At 35.8% G+C, this 19,257-nt stretch overlaps 1 protein-coding gene across 1 annotated transcript in view; it reads left to right on the top strand.

Moving 5' to 3' along the window:
* The window catches only part of LOC137615247 (probable nuclear hormone receptor HR3), a 108,544-nt gene that overhangs the window by 79,050 nt on the left and 10,237 nt on the right, over nucleotides 1-19,257 (top strand). The window contains 6 exon segments of the mRNA XM_068344966.1: nucleotides 7,288-7,450; nucleotides 8,364-8,560; nucleotides 10,710-11,246; nucleotides 15,318-15,460; nucleotides 16,508-16,640; nucleotides 16,768-16,995. Coding sequence (XP_068201067.1) covers nucleotides 7,288-7,450; nucleotides 8,364-8,560; nucleotides 10,710-11,246; nucleotides 15,318-15,460; nucleotides 16,508-16,640; nucleotides 16,768-16,995 — 1,401 coding nt within the window.

The raw sequence follows: 19,257 nt of genomic DNA, 5'->3' as shown, positions 1-19,257 counted from the left end.
GCGTCGCAATATTGAAGGTATTAACACGTATCGTAGAGCACATAAATGTGGAAATCAATCCAGTGCCTGACGGTGTGACGTCATGTGACCCGATTTATCGCGAAGGATGTTTTGATGCCTTTCATTCAGAGTTCATTCAAAGAATTTTAATCGTTAGAATATTTTTTTTTTTTTCGTTTTATGTGCTTAGGTTATTCATAGTCGTATTATGAGGTGATATAAAAAACATGTTGAATATGTGTATATATATACATATATATAATATATATATATATATATATATATGCACACACAGTATATAACATCAATTGCAACCGTTTCTAGTCCACACTACAGGACAAAGGTCTCAGAAGTGTTCTTATTCATGCCTGGGGTTTGGCCAATGTTCATGTATATATATATATATATATATATATATACATATATATATATATATGTGTGTGTGTGTGTGTGTATAATATATATTCCCTACTCGTGTAACATGTACAGTACTAATAGGAATTCAATTGAACTTGCCTGAACCGTCCAATCTCTTTCGCATGTACAAATGGCAGTATTATAAAATTGTAATCAAAATGACGGTGGATATCACGTCTGTTTGGCGTTTTGGAACAACGTTTGTCTGTCTTCGCCGAAGTCGGTGGCAAAAAAAAAAAAAAAAAAAAAATTGGAAATTAGCCTCCAGAAAAATATAAATGAATGAACGTCATAATCTGCATTTTAATTTATGAAGCCAGGGCATGCGAACTTTTATTTTGGCCAAAGCTATTTTGATAAAAATAAAAATCCAATCAATTTGATGGTGCTTAATTAAGTGAAGACCATTCATGGTATTAGACTCCATTAACCATCCTCCTACGCTAACCAACTCCCCATCCCCCTCCCCCTTCACCTCCTCTCCCTCTTTTGCTAAACACACTTAATCCCTTTTGCATGGAATCGGATGATGCTCGCCTTTGCCCCCGGAAGTCTCGCCAAGTCGAACTAATTTCTTTATTTTGTAACAAATTTGGGCTTTGGTGGACAGAGCTAATCGCCTTTTGATCATTGGGATGAAGGAAGGAGAGAGAGAGAGAGAGAGAGAGAGAGAGAGAGAGAGAGAAGGGGGCTGGTGGTTGAATAGACGAAAAGGAGATTAGAGAGATATTCCCGTATTAATTTTGTGGCCAAACAGATGAAAAATCTATTGCCATGAATACCAAACTGCGCAATATTTATTATTATTATTAATATTGTTATTATTATCATTATCATTATTATCATTATTATGATTATTATTATTATTATTATTATTATTATTATTATTATTATTATAAGACTTTTTAAGCGCGTCATCCCCCTTAACTAATAATAAAATATGGCAACATTTTCATCTTTTCATATCATTGACGAATGTCAACTTTCTCCCAACTTGGTACGTACCGATGGCATCTCCTGTCCCCTCTTCCTACCCCAAGAGGGTATCAAGGGTCAAGACTGATCAGAGAATGGGTCACGTGGGCATATAGGCAAAGGGAAGGAGCCTCGGGGTACCAACCCCCTCTAAATATAGATATAAGAGAAACAAGAATTAAATAAAAGCAATTAAAGACAAAAAGTAACTTTCTCTTCACAGGAGACGGTCTCTCTCTCTCTCTCTCTCTCTCTCTCTCTCTCTCTCTGTGGCCATTGTCCTATGGTGACTCTTACATCAACCTTTTTGTTTTCTAAAGCTTTTCTTTCCTGGATATTTTCGCAACATCTGTCACTCCAACATATTTTTTTTTCATGATTGTCTTTGTATCTTTTTTTGTGACTTTATATTTACAATGTCCTGTCATTTCTCAATGTTTAGATGAATGTTGTTGTCAAATATGGAAACTGGGCAACTTTAGAAAGTTCCCAGCTTTCTAATATTCAATGAAGACTTTATAAATATGTAATACTAAAATTACTTGCGGATGATCTTGACAAAATTGAGGACAAGTTTGTCATGGATGGTAAAATAATTTATTAACTTTACAAAAGTTAAGAATTGATATGCTATTACAAAATTCCTGACGGCTGTGCCAATTATCTCGTTTATGACCATATTTCTTGCAACGCCAGATTGGAAACTCAATAGTTAGTTCTCCCGTAAAATTATCATTTAATCTTCGACGAGTTAAGTGTTTGCTTGCTCGAAGGAAGAGACCCGTTCTGTACGAACAGTTATTCGTACTCTGCTAACTAGAGTCTTCCTTTTCTCCCCACCCCCATCTCTCTCTCTCTCTCTCTCTCTCTCTCTCTCTCTCTCTCTATATATATATATATATATATATAAATTTATATATATATATATATACACATTATATATATATATATATAATACACACATATATATATATATATATGTTTATATATATATATATATATATATTGTATAAACAGCATGTTGTTCCTTCAATTCTCACAGTAGCAAGGGACGATGTTTCTCTATCTGCCAAGTTAAGCACTGGGGTGTATGGTCGGGTGACCACCAAGAAGCGAAAGACGCCATTGGCACATAATCCCCTATAACATTCGTAGGCAGGATAAGAGGCTAGCGAGGTTATCTTATAAAGGTTGAATGTAAGCTGTTTCAAAAGATATATATATATATATATATATATGTGTGTGTGTGTGTGTGTATGCATGTATGTATGTACCTATGTATGTATGTATGTATGTATGTATAAAGCCAAAGCAAGGTCCTTCAAAAAGAAGACAACCGTGCTTACCCCATACAAATGGGGAAAAAAGCACTTTAATTGAATATATATATATATATATATATATACATACATACATACATACATACATACATGCTTACTTTAAAATTAGATAATATTGTCAGAAGTTTACTGCCATCTTCATCAGTTAGTATGCGAAGGCCTTCAATTTGCATCCTGATTGGACGAAACAAACAAGGTTCCACCACGCCCCCCCCCCCCTCCCCCCCCCCCTGTCCTCTGACATCTTTTCGTGCAACGTGGCCTGTTTTCATGAAATTTGAGCTTCTCCGGTTCCCCCATTTATCCTAAATGCCTCTGGAAGTCAGTCATTTATTATGACGTTGAAAAAACGCGAAGAGCAACGTCTGGGGTCTGTCACACCTGTGGATGCGTCCGGCGTAGTATTTATTATTATACTAGTGCGAGTGTCGTTTGTTCGTACGTTGCCCGTTCATTGTTGCTCACACTAACATTTGCTCTTGTACGCACTCACTCACCCTCTCACTCTCTCACTCACGCACCTCGTACTGTGCTTAGAAGGACGTTGACCCCCGCAGGTTTGCAGTAAGTGCCAGAGAGAGAGAGAGAGAGAGAGAGAGAGAGAGAGAGAGAGAGTAAGGGTCGATCGCGAAATACTTCCATCATAATTGTAATCATTATCTCTCTCTCTCTCTCTCCTCTCTCTCTCTCTCTCTCTCCAATACATTATATTCTCTTTTTTTCATATTTTGGAGAACATATTGGCATTAAATGCCTTTGTTGCAATATTGCTTTCTGTTTTGAGCCTAAATCCCGTTCATAAATTTGTGTATTTAGTATATATATATATATATATATATATAGTATAACAAGAATCATATATCAGATTTTGTTATTACTTCATGATACCACAACATTAGATTTTCGTATATCTTCAAATTAATTGAATATTTAAATTAATATCTCATTTCGTTACCAACGAGAAATTTGTGTCTGAGAGAGAGAGAGAGAGAGAGAGAGAGAGAGAGAGAGAGAGCTATTTTAGAATCATAATCTACACGTATCCGTCTGAAATTCTTCTTTCCCACAGCGGATAGATAGATATTGAAAGCTGTACATTGACAGCAGCCATTGGCCTGGAGGTGCCCGTCGTATGATGGCGTCATTCGATATCTATTTGAGGGACATCCACCGATTGATTTGCCTCTTAGGACGCATTAGTGTCCCGAGGTTAATTTGGACATCCTGTTGTCTCCTCCAGATATGTAAAGACTGACAGGTAACATTCGAGTCTAATACTAAATGTTATCGTCTAGAATGTTTTCTTTTATCGTAGTGAAATCAAAAGTAATGCTGATTCCTCGAATTGTGGCAAATGAAAATAGTCTTGGTCGTTTATGATTGAATTTCTAGGAAGACAAATTAATGTGGTTTTCTCTGTAATTAATAAATAATGATAAACATCCAAATGAGGGCATGGCTACAGTGGAAAACCTGATGGCAGTCATTAACACATTTATTAACTGTATCATCAATCGGTATCCCCAAAATACTATGAAATATTTCCCCGGCACCCAAGAAGGACTCGATGTAGCATGACGCGTTTTAAAAAAAAGGACCCCTGTTTGTCAGGTCCAGTAAGACATACAGTAGTCTTTAGAACTTGTGTCCCAAGGTTTTCTAAAGGAGTCCCGAAGCTGTAGGTTAGGGTAATGAGGGAAGGAGTGGGTTAGGAAAGGACTGTCCCAGTGCCTAAGGCTATAACGTAATGATAATGGCAGGTCACGGAACAATGAGCTCTGGCTATTTATTTGCCAGGAGACTTCCTCGAGGGGGTTAGGGATTGCCCATGGAAGGGAAGGGCAGTGGGGGGTTGAAGAAGTAACGACTTTAAATTGTAATACCGACATGGAACCAGTAAGTTAAGAATGTTTTATTGGATTAGCTTTCCTTTGGAAGCCTTGAAATATAAAAGGAAATAAATGAAGGAATTACCCTTCTTCGGTGATATTCAAACTGAAGGTGGTTAGAAGACATAGGTTAGTGCTTTCCCTTATAAAGCAACACGAAGACAATTGTGGCCATCACAATCGCATAAAACAGTTAAGGTTGCAGCTTAGATTGTAATGATATTTGAAATAGCAATAATAATAAAAGAAAATTAAGAAAATGACCGGGTACATGTTTTAAACGTGTTTCATGCGCAATAATGATGCAATATTTTAAGGGTCCAATTTGCGAATAAAACGGTTAATCAAAGTGAGGCAATTGCTTCTTGTTACCAAATACCAGTAATTCACATAAAGTAAAGGTCATCGAATCAGCGTCTCGCTCTATGTGAAGAATATTTGGAGTCATGTTGAGATCGGTATGGAGCAGCCACTCAACAATTTCTTCTGATGCGTTTCGTTCTAATGTTTTTCCAGTTGAGGTTTATGTATTAATTTGGCAGAGAGAAATAAAGCAGTTAGCAAAGTTGTTGGTGAATTTGCTGTAGCTTTATCCAAGATCTTAGAGCTTAGCTTTATTTTTGCCTGATTGCCCATAGTTCTGTAACTCATTCTCTAATAGTAAATTGTCACAAATTAATGAGATCTTCTTACTAAACCATATTATCAAGAATCTTCTCGGTTATTATATACACCGTAGAATTATATTCCTAGATCTTAGATTGTCTTCCATTTTCTTTACACAGCTAAAAACGCATACGTATATGTTTAATGACTAAGTTATTTAGTGTTCTAACTCCCACCATTATTTCTCTGGTATTTTTATCACTAACAATTCAAGTGGTATTTATTGATTTTGTCATTTTCAAAGTATATTTTTGTACTCATTATGAAACTTTTGAAGATCATGATGTCTTTGTAATGCATTGTTAAATGATATTTTTATACTCTTCATGACAATAAACGTAAAATACAATTTATCTTACCAGTAATACAGTATTTCCTCTGTGATGTTCATTTGATATCTCGAGAAAAAAAAATCCCCCAACAATTATCAGTGGCAACGTAAATATATTTCCAATTTAATCAAGATAGACTGCAAAGCAAAACGCGAGGCGATATTGATTTAAAAAACTGATAATTTACTGGCTTCTCTGTACACTGAAAAGCATTTATGTCTGATCGGTCTGCAATGGCTGTTTGAACGAATTAGCTGATTCTGGTGATCAGAACTATTTATCTATATAGTAAATTGTCGATTCTGGCGTCGTGTAGTTTCAAGAGGCGAGATTTCTCTAATGCAATTTTGTTTTGATGTGGATATCTGTTGGGCTTTTGTGGTTGAATTGTTGTTTTTGGGAAAAAGCTGTGCTGTTCTTTTGTTTCGTTTAATCGTCGAGATAAGCGAATTCACCAAATTAAAAATATTCTATTATTTTTTCAAAGTACATGTGTGGGACAACGTATTTGAGAGAGAGAGAGAGAGAGAGAGAGAGAGAGAGAGAGAGAGAGAGAATATTCTCAGCCGATTTGAATCTTTCACAAGCTTTTTTGCTGAATTGTTTATTGCATAACATCTTTGGATTAATCTGCATTGCTTTTAACATGGCATTTTACCACCATACCTCATAGTAAGAAGTTATTCTAAATGAAAAAAAAGAAACCTACAAAAACAGAAATATGCGACATGGGATTGCGTATAAGGAAAGCGGATGTCGACAAGCATTGTCGTGGTTGTTGATAAACATTGTCGGTGTTGTTGCCGCAAATTAAACCAAAGCTTATTGTTTCTCTCGAGTCTTACATCGTCAAGTACTCACCAAATTTGGCGAAGGGTTCAAGTTGAAAGGGAGATGTGATTGGGAGGATGGGAATACAGCCTCTCTCTCTCTCTCTCTCTCTCTCTCTCTCTCTCTCTCTCTCTCTACAAGATTCCGGGAAGTTTTTATATATGTCTATGAAGAATGAATAGTTCAGGAGAGAGAGAGAGAGAGAAAGAGAGAGAGAGAGAGAGAGAGAGAGAGAGAGAGAGAGAGAGAGAGATCTTTAGTTTGACCCAAGAAAGTGCTGGAAAATAAGAATGCAAGCATAACAGTAGAGAGGGTATAACGAGGATTAATTTATTCGAAACGGGATAGTAATGAATGAAAGGCCAAAGGAGAACATGAAGGGAAGAAAGGGAAATTATGTGTTTTTTTAAGTTATTAAAGTATTTATAAATAAGTGATGCTGAACCAGGATGTCAGAACTCGTTGGCACTCCGTGATCAGCAAAGCTCAATTGGGATATGGTAGTAGTAGCTGTACTGTGATTGAATTGAAATGCATTTTTTTTTATTTTATGGAAAATATGATCAATCTTTTTTTTTATTGAATGAGTCTTCTGGTTTTAAAACATGGTTAGTGTTTCAGTAGACCAATCTAGTTATTTTTCTTCTTCAAATCATCATTATTCAAAAATTTTTCCTCAATTAAGAGGTATTTTTACAATTGTAGTAATCATAACAATAATTATGACCCTTATTATTATCATCATCATGTATCAGGAGCTGAAAATGACGTCTCAGTAAGTGTGTACAAAGGGAAATGATATTATTTGCCAATCTAATTTCTTCTCCTTTCTTTCAGCGGTGAAATTTGGGCGGATGAGCAAGAAACAGCGAGAAAAGGTGGAGGACGAAGTCCGGTACCACAAGTCCCAGATGCGCAGCATGCCCGGTGAAGAGACGTCGCCGGACTCCTCCATATACGAACCCCCAACACCTACTTCCTCCAATATATACCCACACATGTAAGACATTTCGGCTCCGGCATTCTCTTCTTGCTCCCTTTTTCTATGCTTTGTTCACTACAGTAATGTTTTCGTCTTTAAGAGGGCAAATTGTCACTATATTTCCATCCGTTTTGCCATATATTACTGATTGCCTTATGTTTTATAATAGGAATTTTTGTTTTAAGATGATGGTAATATAAACCACACTCTTCCAATTTCCTCCCTCGGGAATTTTGAGTTAAATGTTGGTGTATAGGATGGAATTATGATACATATTTTCATATCTGCATTATATATATATATATATATATATGTGTGTGTGTGTGTGTGTGTTTGTGTGTTTGTATGTAAGTATCTGTCTATCTCTATATGTATTATATTTATATATATATATATATATATATATATATATATATATGTATATATATATATATATATATACTTTACTGTATGTTTTGTGTGTACATATATGTATAAATACATTTTGACCAATATCTTTTCGGGTAAAATTCCCTTTAGTAATTTTTAGTTATTGCAAAATCACTACCATTCTTTTACAATGACGTAATTGTTTACAGTTTTTATTCAAATAGTCACCATCAAGTTTGTCTTTACAAATAAGTATTTTTTTAGATTGAGTGGAAGAATTTAATTGACTGTCAACAGACGTATCATGTCAATGGAAATAAATGAAAACTTCCAAACCTAAGATTTAAACTCCTGAGAGAGAGAGAGAGAGAGAGAGAGAGAGAGAGAGAGAGAGAGAGAGAGAGATATAACTTAGACTCAAGAATAAGAAATTTAATCAATGAATACTAGAATTTAATAGCTATCAGTGATTGTCTTCGGCAGTAAAACATTTTATGCCCTTTTCTTCCTACCCCCACCCCCCAAAGCAATCACTAAACCCCCATCATATTCTTCCCTTCAGGTACAGCACGTATGTGCCATCAGACATCAGCCCGTTCTCAACCAACGGCTACACGTATACACCGCAGACCTCCACACCAAACATCCCCATCGAGATCACCTCAGATTACGTCATCGATTCCACCACCATCGATGTCCGTCAGACGTCGATAGAACAGCTTCCGGATTCCGGGGCTATGTCACCTGTTGGATCATCTGGTAAGGATATCTACAAAGGGACACTTTTTGTTGGGCAGTCTGAATATGATGTAACTCTTGTAAGAAGGTGTTTTGTAAGGTACTTTCAGGCAAAGGTAAGTTTGGCCACCCGTATGAACAGTGCTGGGTATAATTCAGTCTACTTTGTTTTCATTTTTCATTTTAAGGGCTGCTTTTCTGGTCCTATACAGCAGGAAACCCTACTGTCTACACGGTATTCACAGTCATTTTATTATGAGCATTCCAAGGCATTCAGCATTTGGACTTGTGATATGATGGTTGTTTAGTTTTGCCTCACATTTACGACGGCTTTTGTTATTGATTCCGCTTAGTTTGTAAACCATAGTTAGAAATATGTTTTGATTCATAGTCTTTGAGTAAGGGTTTGGATTAGTCTTTCTCTCTCTCTCTCTCTCTCTCTCTCTCTCTCTCTCTCTCTCTCTCTCTTCTCTGCTTTATAGACTCCATAAATCTATTAGCTGCTATCAGAAACCTTTCAATTGTTCAAAAAGTTTCGATCATAATCCGGAAGGTGTTTAGAGCAGTTTCATGCGAAAGATATTCGACAGCCTTTAAGCCTTATCCAACGTCATTTTCAGTCGTAGGTAAAAAGAAAAAAAAAACATTACGCATTGCTTTCAACACGAAAAAAATATGTCGCGTGAGTGTTTTTATGACTCAAGTTTACAAAGTTAGGGAGATGTTTAGCTTAACCTTCAAATACCCATTTTCGGTATGTTTTTCTTAATAAAAAACGGTTCACTGGAGTAATAAACTTTTCGATTGTGGTAAAAGGTAAGTTAATAAGGCACTGTCTTGTGTATATCTTGTACAAATAATCCCCAAGTGCACCTCTGTCATCACTGTCTCTCTGGGAAGTTCCCGTCCCCAGCCTTCTGTATCCCAGGTCTTTTTTCTGTATTCTCCAAGGACTGGATGCACCTAGATTAAGTTAGAAAGACCTAGATGAAGCATTCCAAGCACTTTCCTTTCGAGCAAGTTCCAAGACTTTTTACATCTCAGAATGACAAGTTCTAGAAATGTTCCAGTTCTTAAGTAATGCTCTCAAGAACTTAATATATGATACCAGGGTTATTTTATAGTAGAAACAAATGACATTTTAAAGAATTGTAGGGATTGTTTATTCACTGAAAACATTCTCTAATAATAGAACTTAGGAATGCTGTCTGAAAATACAAAATTCTGAATATTGAATATTTTGGGAATTTAAAGAGATTACATTATTTTGTACTTGTTTTTTGGTTTATAATACTAAAAGAAACCAAAACAATGAATTAACGTATAAGTAAATCAGTTGAATAGTATACTTTTTCACTTTTCAATATTGACTACTAAAAGTTAAAGGATTTGAAATCTTTATACTGTAATAACAACAAGAGACTTTCACCAACATTATTAATTTTGTAAACAACTTGTTCTACTGAATTCATGAATACACTTAATTTAATAGCTCAGTACATAATAAATAGGAAAATTCCGCAAGAAATATAAGGAGCCATTGAATAAAATTATGGCGTTTGCTGAAATTGCTTATATGTATCTTTTTTTTTTTTTTTTTTTTTGTATCACAAAACTCCTTGTGAAGTAAGAATGAGATCTTGGAATTGTCATTTATGCTCTTAACATGCAGTCTAAATAAACTAGACATGTCATTCAGGAGTAGAGATACACTTGTGGATTTTTATTTTAACTTTAGATTTAAGAACAACTGTAACCATTCAGGAGCTCCGTGCAAGCAGAAAACCATCGTCTGGGCAAGGGTGGGTTGCCTCAGGTTTTTAGTAAAAATTGACATATTTTTGGTCCCTTTTGTCCATATGAAGTGTCATATATTGTGTAGAAATAATTGTTATGAAGCAAATTTAACTTATGCAAAGGCTTTTGAAATATAAGTAGAGTAGTACATAAATTAAAAAAGAAAAAAAAAACTATATTTAAATCACCCAAATGACATGACAATACTGAATGAAGTAAGACTTGAGAGAACAAGAGATGCAATTGATCTCTTCTCTTCTCTTCTTCTTATGATTATTCTTCTCACTGCATGCACGGTGCTTGTGGGTAGGTTACCCCCACCTCACAAATATGCCTTGGGGTCATCACTAATGCTCTGGTGTTGGGTCCTCAGGTAAAGGCGGTTACGGGCACAGAGGAGCTACCTCAGGTGGAGGAGGAGTAGGAGGAAGCGAAATGCCAGGTGGTGGTCAGATGCGAGGTGCTGGTCCTGGAGGAGGAGGAGGAGGTGGTGGTGGTGGGGGTGGTGGAGGAAATGACGGAGGAGGCGGTGGAGGTGACAGGGGAGGTGGAGAGCTAATGGCTGAGGACATTTTCATCAAAGAAGAAGAGGTCGATTGCTTCGATCTTGACACCTTACAGACCACACGTATCAGTGACAGTGGTTGTGCGAACAGTTTGTCAGACAAAAATTTTACTACCGTAGACAGCACGACGTACCTGCCTCCCGAGCCCACCTCTCCGCCCCTAAGTCAGCCTCAACTTCCTCAACAACAACAACAACAGCAACAGCAGCAACAACAGCAGCAGCAACAGCAACAGCAGCAGCAGCAAATACAGCAACAGCAGCAGCATCAGCAACTACAACAGCAACAACATACGGGTGTTGCGGGTGCCACAGTTTTACCCGAAGAAGAGAACCCTCCTCCTCGTAAGCATCGCTCTTTTTCAGTTGCACGGACACCACTTTCTTGTATTGTTTTGCTGTTTGTTCCCCTTTGTAACATTTGACCCTCTTGTGTGTAATGGGGTCATCCGAAGCATTTTTTCTTGCTTTTGTAGTGATGGTAGCCTATAGTCCGTAAATGCGTGCTTAGGTATGCAGCAATGAAAATAGAGACAATAGATTGTATAAAATGTAACTACAATAGAGAACCAGTATTCTGGGGTTAATTTGTTCGTTCTAGCTAGAATTTATCTATTTTCGATAGATTTTTTGTTTTCATTTAATAGTGTCAGTATATACTTATACATCCTGGTAGTGTTGAAAGATAAGTGAGGAAGTGGGAAGAAGAATGTCTTTATTCCATTTTCGATTTCAAGACACTCACTGGAATGTCTATTCATAAATAGTAGGAGAAGCTAAATTTGTTTTAGTCGAGCAGTTGCCTTCACGCCATTGATTCATATTAATTGAATTTATAGAACTGGTGTTGCAGTAATAATTAGATCGACACCGAATGTACATATTTTGATCTATATATTTTTTAATCTTTACTTAGGCAAATTCTGATTAAATTGTATTATAGTATGTTTCTTTTGATGTTGAATTAGCTAAATATATTTCTATTTAGTGACAATAGAAAAAGGGTAAAAATATCTAATTTTAGACTGAGAATAGTGAAATCATTTTGACGGATATGAATAGCTTTGGCGGGAATTTATCATTCAAATGCCTTGCTTTAGAATGTTAGACTTAATTTTAATTTGCTGCCTACTTTAGTACGAACATATATCTGCCTAGATTGTACATGGTAAATTAATTGTTGCATGGTAGAATTAGCAAATTGGCATTTGTAATAGCTTGTCTACTTCTATACCTTTCTATGCTTTCAAAAATTATGTGATGCGACTTTGAAAAAGGTTCCGTCAGGTAAGTTACCGAGAGCGATGACTTTTTAAGCCTCTTATTTCTGTTAAACTCGAGTTGGCACAGATTGAACTACTGTATTGTGAGTCATTATTCTAGAATTTTGATTTGAAATATTTTCTTTTTCTATTAATGTTTTATTTCACTAATTTGATATATATATATATATATATATATATATATATATATATATATATATATATATATATATATATACAAGGAAAGATAATAGATACCGTACCGTAAAAGTCTCTCTGCCCCATTAACTTTCTAAACACTGAAATTTGGATGAACCCTCCCCCCCCCCCTATAGGCTACCTAGAACTCCATAAACATTAGTCCTACAAACACCTGCACATAAGACCGTTCAGGAACACATGAAACCTCGTTCAAATTTTCTCACCCCTTCCCAAAGTTTTCCTCTCCATTCCTTCCACGTGACCCAACCACCCCCTAGCACTAATTCATCTATTATTATTTCTGTGCATCTCCAGTTTTCTCACCCTATCAGTTATTCTTCCATATAGCGGACACGTCGTCTCAACAGTTTCAACCGTTTTCATTTCTTTTGTATTTACATCCACACTTCACTTCCATAAAGGAGTGTTCACTAAACAATCCCTTCACAGAAACTCAGCCTCTCTTCCCAATCTCTTGATTACATTCTGGTTCATTTCTTGCTTTACCTACTTTATGACTCCTCTTTTTTCCTTTCATAATTATCTATACTCTTTACTACTTCAGAATACCTATATGAATGAGCTTATTCATTTCTTCCACCATTAGCATGGACATTCGTTACTCCAGATTTCTACTTTCCATTTACTCCCATAACCTTATTCTTGGTCACTTTTACTTTCAACTTTGTACCCTCACAAACTCTTTTAAAACTCGTTTTATTAGTTTCTTCCATTTCCCCTCACCGTTTCCAGTTAGTACTGCATCATCTGCAAGCATCAGCGACTTCATGCTTCTTTAACAACTCATTTACTCATGTAATTTCTACGTCTCTTTCAGTAATTTCTCACATCATTCCATTTATAGTTCAAATAATCATGAAAATACAACCCACGCTTTTCTAAAGCTCAGTTCTACCCCAACCATTTAGTATTCGAACTCACTTTGCTTCCATTATAAAATTTTTAAATGCTTTTGAAAATTACTTTTGGTACCAAATATCCGCAATGCCCCAATATTGCCTTTCTGTTGATTCTGTTATAAGCCTTTTCTAGTTCCATATATGCCACATAATAGTTTCATCCCTCTCCTTTAAATTCTACTTATTAGACCCACACCGTTCTTACCCTACCATTCATTCTTTCTTTTGTCTTATTATCACAATCAAAATCCTACTTCCTCTGATGTATTAAGTAGTTTTACGCTTTAATACTTCTTAACGTCTTCCTTGTCGCCTTTAGCCTTATATGAAGGAAGAAACATGATTTTTTCACCCATTCCTTTTGAACTTTGCCCTCATTCAGACATACCTTACAAACCCTGGTCAGTCACTTAATATCCCTTACCATTGCACTGCAACACTTCACTTGTAACCCCATTAGCTCTTAATGTCTTATCATTGCTCAACCTCATGATTGAAGCCACACATCGTTATTCTCAGCGTGACGTCCTCTACCTTATTCTTCCTTTTATCTTCTACAATCAACAAATATTCAGAAGACTCAGTCGCCGATAAAGACTGGAGACTGGATTCTTTTTGCACGGCATCACTGATAGTGAGATATATATATATATATATATATATATATATATATATATATATATATATATTATATATATATATATATATATATATATATATATATATATATATATATATATATATATATATATATATATATATATACATACATATGTGTGTGTATGTATGTGCATGTACATGTATATGACGGAGAGAGAGTTTATGGCAGTGGCTCGTTCACTCAGTTGCTATATTCTACCAAAAAGGGAAGATGCACAACTCCGGGTCTGGCGGCCAGTCTTTGGTGAGTAACTGCCAAGGTGTGCCACACTCCGTTAGCACATAACACTCTCTGCCATCGCTCCATCTAATGGAGAAAGTTGTAGAATCGAAAAATAAACATAGGGCATATAAAGTATCAAGGGCGTTTTATTATGATGTCAATGGTAGGTTAATGGTTGATACCCGTGCTTGTAAAGCTAGCTTAAGGCTCTCAGCATGTTTTCCTTTATTTAACGATTAATGCATTTGCTTAATTTTTCTGAAAGCAAATTTATGTATGTATGCTTTTAGGTGAGTATGAAATCGATCTCCTTTCTTCGAGTAATTCAGTGATTGATTAGTGCTTCCGTGAAGCACAGGGGAGAAATGTTGAATCATTAATGCATGATATACCTACACGTATGTGTACGTATGTGCGTGCTCATTCACGTGGAATATACTGCATTAATTTAGTGAAGGCTGTCATTAACTTCTGGCGTTTGAGTATTGATGTTGATAACCCAAATCGAATTGATTAAGTAACTTGAACTTTAACGTTGTTGTGAATTCAATTATTGCAAATTTACAACCACGAAATCTAAGTTAATCCAATTTATGTTTTTTTTTTTCACGTTATTTATTCAGATTCCTTCAACACTATTGCATAATAATGTCTTCACCATTTTCGTTGTAATATTTCTATGGATTGAAATATTAATTTTATTTAACTTGTTCTCTACTAAATACTGGTTATATCTATCACAATAACAATTTAGAGCAAGCATATCAAATTTCACGATAGATGTTTGCCCCAACTGAATCATTCAAAGCTGTCTCAATTTTTTTTATACTTTGGAGTAAGAATAGTAAATTTTACATTCAATATTTGCTGTAACAGTAAAATATTAATGTTTTGCTTTTGAGCAGTTCAGGATTGAATTTTTTTTATAAGTAATTCAGTCATCTTAGATGCCACAAATAAAATCATGTTTTACATCAATTTCAGGCAATCAATTTAATACTGACTCTTTCCTTAAACAATTTTTTTATCATAACTTGAATCAACTAAATCAGATTTTACGTTGTGTACTTTGCTCAGTGATAATCTTAAGACTAACTCTCATCCTGCAAACTTGAAGAGTTGGACTAACCTTAACCAGACATGTCCACAGATCCCGTGCAGCTAGCCGAGATCCTGGCCCGCTGGGTTGCAGATGCACACGTCAGAACGTTTCTGTACTCGACGGAGCATATCGCCGATGTGATGAGGAAACAGTCCCTGGACATCTCCAAGGTCAATTACTACAAAAATTTGGTGAGTGGAAAGGAGCAGTTTGTTAGCATTGTGGTAGACCATTCCCATGCTAGTGTCCTAGCCCAGTGCCCCTCGAGTTCTTTGGGACCATTGTTGTCTGAATTTCTTATTTTCACTCCTAAATTTTAAGCTTCCGTGTTGTTTCTTGGCCATCGTTAACATATAGACTTACAATGAAAGATTTTTGATAATGTCAAAAATACAGAATAGGACAATGACTTGTTCGAAAGCGGTTACTTGTCTTTATAACAAAACTGAACGAATATTTCAACCACTGTTCGGTCTCTATGGATCCACTATTGGACCGAGTGACAAATATTTGTATATAAAAAGAAGTGTGGATATTACAGTAAACTTACACTACGAAAAAGTTGATCAGATTTTTTATGCGATCTTATTTTTTTTTCTTTTTAAATATTACACACTTGATCATATATGAGAATGTGAACTGGATGCCTTATGTATGCCAAGTTTTACCTCCAGTGACTCCACATTAATTTAATCAACCATTAACCAGCTATTCCTTCTGATCAGTTCATCATTCTGTTCTTTGCTTTTTCAATTAAGATAAGGAGAAAATAAAATTGTGTGATATTCTGAGATTTTTCATAAGAGGAAAATTTAAATTTGTTATCTGATTAGAGAAAACTTTTCTTCCTGAGATACAATGAACCATATCCTTAGGTTTAACATTCTCAAAGAATTGTCAGCATTTTGTGCAAAGGAAGTACAGTAAGGGTGTTTGCTATCAGTCTTTCAAGGATTTGTTTTGCCATGAAGTGTATTATCTGGGTTTGATACTTTTGAATATTCAAGTTCTTGAACACTATGAATAATGTAGAACCCATAACATTTCCTTCACTTTAATCGTAAATTTCTTCCTTTTATTTCTTTTTTAAATTGCATATAATCACTTCATTTACTAGTATTAGATATGGAACGCTATTTTTTATCTTTGAAAAGACAATTGCTGTATGTAATGTAATGGAGCTTTTACAAGGATATTGTAATCGATACTGGGAATCTAATACTGTGTTTATTTTTCAGGCACATGAAGAACTATGGTATGATTGTGCTCAGATGTTAACGTCCGTTATCCAGCAGATCATCGAGTTCGCTAAAGCTGTTCCCGGTTTTAGGAAATTCTCTCAAGATGATCAAATTGTCCTTCTTAAAGCAGGTATGCACCGTATGACATTTCCCTGTGATTTCATAAGGTCTAATATGTGACCACTAGATGTTATTTCTGATTTCTTTCTCCTATTAAAGGGAATATTTGGAATTTTACTACGCTTTTTTTTCAACAGGAAGCTTCGAGTTAGCAATACTTCGGATGACCCGCTACTTCGATGTGAATCAGAATTGCGTTGTTTACCAAGACACTTTGCTGCCTATGGAGGCTTTTCTTAATATTACGGACGCTCTGGAAATGAAACTAGTTAAAAACGTCTTTGAGTTTGCCAAAACTATTGCTGAACTTAAGTTGACAGACACAGAGCTAGGCTTATACTCTGCATTTGTGCTGCTCCAAGCAGGTAAGGAGCTAAAATTTGTAGGTGGTAGTGCTGATGATGGCGCCCTGGATGGATGGGGTTGGCATCAGTTTTGCCACCCAGTGTGTTGCTTTACCCCCAGTGTGACTGGGATCCTTGATGAATGAGACTCCATCCCTGCCCGCCGCCACAATTGTAACCCCAGACATCTTGGACCTACATTGACATCATCTATTCATTTCCTGAACTCACCATGGAAGAATGAATGGAATTAATGTCCCATTTCATTTTGTCCGAGTCTGATGGAATGTTTCAAATATTCATTTGTAGTTCAAGGATATCCTCATACCATACCCCATCGTATCTTATTGTCACGTCGTATGTAGACTTATGACACTATTGAATAGCTAAATTACGGGGTAATAACTGTGGCGGCAGGGTGATGGCGGCAGTTCTGGTGGTTACACCTCGGGTAAGGCTCATGCTCGGTGGCCTGGCTGAGGCCTTGGTCTCTACTTCTTTTAACTACAACAAAGGCACCATTACTGTAAGTACAACTAACACGCCACACTCTATGAAACTCTGCAGGATACTGACTGATACCCTGCCCAGGTTCCAATTATAAGAAAATTAGATTAATCTAGTCATCATACCAAATAAACTCCCCACTGGAGCTTCTGAATTCATCAAATATCAGTGGAATTTCGAAAATAGATGATTATTGATTGAGAAATTCTCATACCTCTCTCTAATGGATCATATAGTCTTCATTAAATAGCTCCATTGCTAATGAACTCGGTTACATGCTTCATACCCGCATTGGCCGTTGTGGAGATTTACATTAGACTTATCATGAAACCAATATGCCTTGCCTTCAATATGATCATGATCCCATACATCCTTCATGACAAGACAGACATAAGACTGAATTTCAGGAGTCTAGTTCCTGCGAAGAGTTTCTTAGAGAGATGGGGTTCAAATACGATCTTGAGGTCCACTGTTGCTGCCGCTTGAACATGAAGCAGAGTTTGCATTTAGCAATGTTTTTGTATGTCAGTTTTTCGTGGATTTAATATAATTTGTATTGTCACCCACAGTTTTGGATTTGCTTAGCACAATTAATTTTTACTGCAAAGTGTTCTTGTAAACTTGGCTGACAAATACAAGAGCTTCAAAACACTTAGAGCTTGATCAGTCTGTCATAAAAGCTTTGGGACGACTTTTTTTTCCTCATTTGCTGTTTGCATTAACATTCTAGCATATAGCACTTGCACTTCTGTTGCTACTTTAATATAACTTCTTCAGCTCAACTTAAAAGGAATTACTATTTGCCATCACCGAGATGGAAAATGACATCAGCAACATGGAAGCCATACGAACACCTTAGGCTTCCGATGATAAGTTAGACCGATATACTGTACATACAACGACCAGAGGATTTGAAACTTACCCTTCATGTTTATCCTTAAAGTAATACTAATTCCTCTTAAGAAGGATTTACATATTTTCTTTTTGATATTTTTTTTTACACAATGATCCACTTTTTATACCTTTGGTCATGGTCTATTTCAGCTGACAATAAGGTTACTCGCTGACCCTGACCTTGACACAGTGACTTTTGAATTGTATTTGTTGTATGGTGTCTTTGATTTGTCTTTTTCTTCTTTCCCTTACATTATGCTTCCCCTAAGCTTCACTAATAATTGTTATGTTGCATTGTCCATTGATATTTGTAATCTTGCTGCTAACATATCCTGTGAATCCCCCCAACCCAGCTTTTGCCTTAGTTCCTATGTTAGTGAGACATTGCATTTTTATTCGATACTTTTGAATGCTAACAGTGGTCCTAAATTTCATATGTGAGTTGTCTTACTTAAATGTCATCACTTAATCTCCTTCCATAAATTACTCCCAGAAATTTTTAGGTGTAGATTATTAAACTTTAGATTTGATTCTCGGTTTGCTTAACAGTGGATTGCAGTCTGTTGCTGCTTATTCAAGTTATAGATAACACTCTTGTGTTATACTTTTAGATTTTAATTGCCGTAGAAAATTTCTTATCACTCTTATGTTCAATTGAAATACTTTATAAATAAGATACTGCACAGTATGCAAAAAAATCATGCCCACTATAAATTAGTCACAAGGATTAGTCGTTCGCCATAATTATTTCAGCATCAAAATGGCATTGTGTTTGATATTTAATCTGCTTCCTCACCCTTTCGAATCATATAATTAAGATTCATTATGTAATAGCATTTACAGTTTTATGAGCTGCTCCTAATCACATGCCTTTGTATTAAA

Source organism: Palaemon carinicauda, chromosome 21, assembly GCF_036898095.1.
Source record: "Palaemon carinicauda isolate YSFRI2023 chromosome 21, ASM3689809v2, whole genome shotgun sequence".
Classification (NCBI taxonomy): Eukaryota; Metazoa; Arthropoda; class Malacostraca; order Decapoda; family Palaemonidae; genus Palaemon; species Palaemon carinicauda.
This window is presented reverse-complemented; position numbering and strand designations above follow the sequence as displayed.